The 3,075-nt window shown below is 44.1% G+C and overlaps 1 protein-coding gene across 1 annotated transcript in view; it reads left to right on the forward strand.

Annotated features, from left to right (window-relative positions):
• LOC113803407 (PAS domain-containing protein trachealess) overlaps positions 1-3,075 on the forward strand; it is a 6,978-nt gene extending 3,903 nt beyond the window's left edge. The window contains exon 2 of the mRNA XM_070139687.1: positions 2,325-3,075. Coding sequence (XP_069995788.1) covers positions 2,325-2,564 — 240 coding nt within the window. The 3' untranslated portion in view covers positions 2,565-3,075. The remainder of the gene's footprint in view (positions 1-2,324) is intronic.

A 3,075-nucleotide genomic window follows, 5' to 3' on the forward strand; every position in this document is an offset into this window, starting at 1 on the left:
AGAATTAGCCAGAGGATAATGAGAAGATGAGGGATATACTGAGTGAAAGTAAAGGTAAAAAGAGCAAATATAATGAACGGAAAACACACACATACACACACACACACACACACACACACACACACACACACACACACACACACACACAGAGAGAGAGAGAGAGAGAGAGAGAGAGAGAGAGAGAGAGAGAGAGAGAGAGAGAGAGAGAGAGAGAGAGAGAGAGCGAGAGCGAGAGCGAGAGAGAGAAAGCCAAGAGAGAGAGAAAAGGAGAGTAAGAGCGAGAGAGACATACAGAGAAAGGAAGCCAAGAAAGAGAGAAAGGGAGAGTAAGAGAGAAAGAGAAAGAGGGAGGGAGAGAGAGAGAAGAGCTCGGTGCCTTTGGTCTAGTTCGCATTGCGGCCTTGCCTACTTGGGATGCCACGCACGGGTGCCAGCCACGCCGCCCGGCTCGATACCAGGCGGGAGGAACTCACCAGGAGGCCCAGGAGGGAGAGGGAAGAGGGAGAAAGGAAGAAACAGGGAGACAGAGGGAGAGGGAAGAGGGAGAAAGGAAGAAACAGGGAGACAGAGGGAGAAAGGAAGAAACAGGGAGACAGAGGGAGAGGGAAGAAACAGGGAGAAAGGAAGAAACAGGGAGATGGAGACAGAGGGAGAAAGGAAGAAATAGGGAGACAGAGGGAGAGAGGAAGAAACAGGGAGACAGAGGGAGAAAGGAAGAAACAGGGAGACAGAGGGAAAAGGAAGAAACAAGGAGACAGAGGGAGAAAGGAAGAAACAGGGAGACAGAGGGAGAGGGAAGAAACAGGGAGACAGAGAGAAAGGAAGAAACAGGGAAGATGGAGACAGAGGGAGAAAGGAAGAAATAGGGAGACAGAGGGAGAAAGGAAGAAACAGGGAAGGGGAAGTGGGAGGGGGGAAACAGGGAAGAGGGAAAAAAAGGACAGAAAAGGGAGAAAGAGGGAAGAGGGAGAAAGGAGAAAGTAGGAAGGGAAGGGAAGTGGGGGTAGAGGGAAGGAGGTGGGAGAAAGGTGGAAATATGAAAGTGAAAGAGAGAGAAAAGGAAGAAGCAGAGAACAGGGAAGAAGGAGAAATGGGAAACAGGGATGAGAAGAGGAGTGTGGGAAAAAGGGGAGGCAGGGAGGAGAAGAGGAAGAGGAGGAGTAATGGTTAGCAAGGAAGAGGAGAATAAGAGGAAGAGAGGGAAAGAGAAGGAGAAATAGTAAACAGGGATGGGGAGAAAAGAGGAGAAATGAAGAGAAGGAGAGAGGACAAAGGCGGGAATAGGAAGTGGAATAGGAGGAGGACAAAGAAGAGGGAAAAAGATTGGAATGGGAGAAGGAAGAGAAGGAGAATTGAAGAAGAGAATGACAGTGGAATAAAGCAGAGACGGAGAGAGTAGATGAATGTAAAGAGAAGCAAGTAATAGATTTAAAAAATGCATGATTTAAGGAAATGGAGAAAGGGTAGAAGTGAAAAGACGATGTACAGCATAGAAGAAGGGATAGCGAAATGGAGAAGAAAATAAGCGAAAGAAGAGGAAAGGGAGACGAAGAGAAGCAGGGACGAAGAAAACGAACATCGAGAAAGAGAACTACGAAAGAAAATGGAGAATAGAAATAAAGCTCGAGGGGAAACGATGGAAAATATGTATATGAGAAAAGAAAGATGCTGTGAAGAAAAAAAAATATGAAAAGATATGAATAGTAAGATAAAAATCATGTAAAAAAACACCTTGAAAAGATTTGAGAAAAGACTACAGGAGAAAAGATAAATAGAGATGAAAGGAGAATTTGATAAAGGAGAGAGGATAGAAATCATGTCCAAAAAACACCCGAAAAGATGCGAGAAAAGACGACAGGAGAAAAGATAAATAGAGTGAATAGGAGAAATTGATAAAGGAGAGAGACACTGACTGTGTATATGTGTATGTTTGTGTTTGTGTGTGTATGCGGGGCATAGCTTACAGCCACGTTACCCTTGCTATTTTTGACACGTTCATTAGATTAGCTTATGTCGCACCCGGGGACAATCTCGGGTTAAATTGTAGCTGTTTCTATTACACGGTTTGTTTCCCTTGATGTACACTTTGATTTCGGTTTCACTGCTTGGCGGAGAGAGATCCCCACTCCCCCCACCCTCCTCCTCCCCTCCCACTCATTTTTGTTTCTTTTTTTTTTTTTTTGTATTTACCGGAAATAATTTTCTAATTAACTTTGAGGAGAGAATTTCAGGAAACAGCATCGTGTTATTCATCTGCAAATAAGTTTTTATTTTTATTTTCCACGACGCCCATTCACCATGTGTATCCCTTGGTCTCTCGCCAGGTTGAAATGACCGGAAGTAGCGTGTTCGACTACATCCACCAGCAAGACCACCAGGAGCTTGCTGACCAAGTAGGTCTGACCTTAGCCACGGGTCAGCCTTTGCCCTCCCCCTCCTCTTTAGGGTCAGAGGAAGGGGCAGCAGGGTCACAGGGAACTATGAACCCTGACGGTAAGCCTCCATGTAAGTACACTAACCGTAATAACTCAACACTCACTTGTCGCGGTGGTGGGAATGCATAGAAAACGGGAAACAGGCAAGGGGGGACTAAGAGAATCCTTTTTACGGCAGTTTTGTGGATTTGAGATGGTTATCCTTTTCTATTTGCCTTTAAATAATCTGTCTATTCATTTTCACTCTCACTGGTGTGTTGTAAAGATCATCAAAATGATAAAACTGCCTTGATTCATTCGTCTCCTACCTGTTTACGGGTTCTCAGGGTATGTATTTATAAGTGTATACAGAGAGAGTAGAAGAGAAGGAGAGAAAAAAAAATATATATATATATGGGTTACTAAAACAGTTCTACTAAAACAATAATACATTTTCTGTGCGATCTGCTGGTCGGGACAATATTTGACAGTGACGTCATATCGATCAATTTTAGCTGTTAGCACATGAGTGAGTGTCGGAACTACGGTGGTGTGTTAGCCCTTCGTAGTTAGGAGACGTTGTTTGTTTGTTTGTTTGACGTTTCTTTGGCGATGGAATGTGTCGTGATGTTTACCAGTAGATGCATGACTTTTTTTCCGA

Source organism: Penaeus vannamei, chromosome 26 (genome assembly GCF_042767895.1).
Source record: "Penaeus vannamei isolate JL-2024 chromosome 26, ASM4276789v1, whole genome shotgun sequence".
Classification (NCBI taxonomy): Eukaryota; Metazoa; Arthropoda; class Malacostraca; order Decapoda; family Penaeidae; genus Penaeus; species Penaeus vannamei.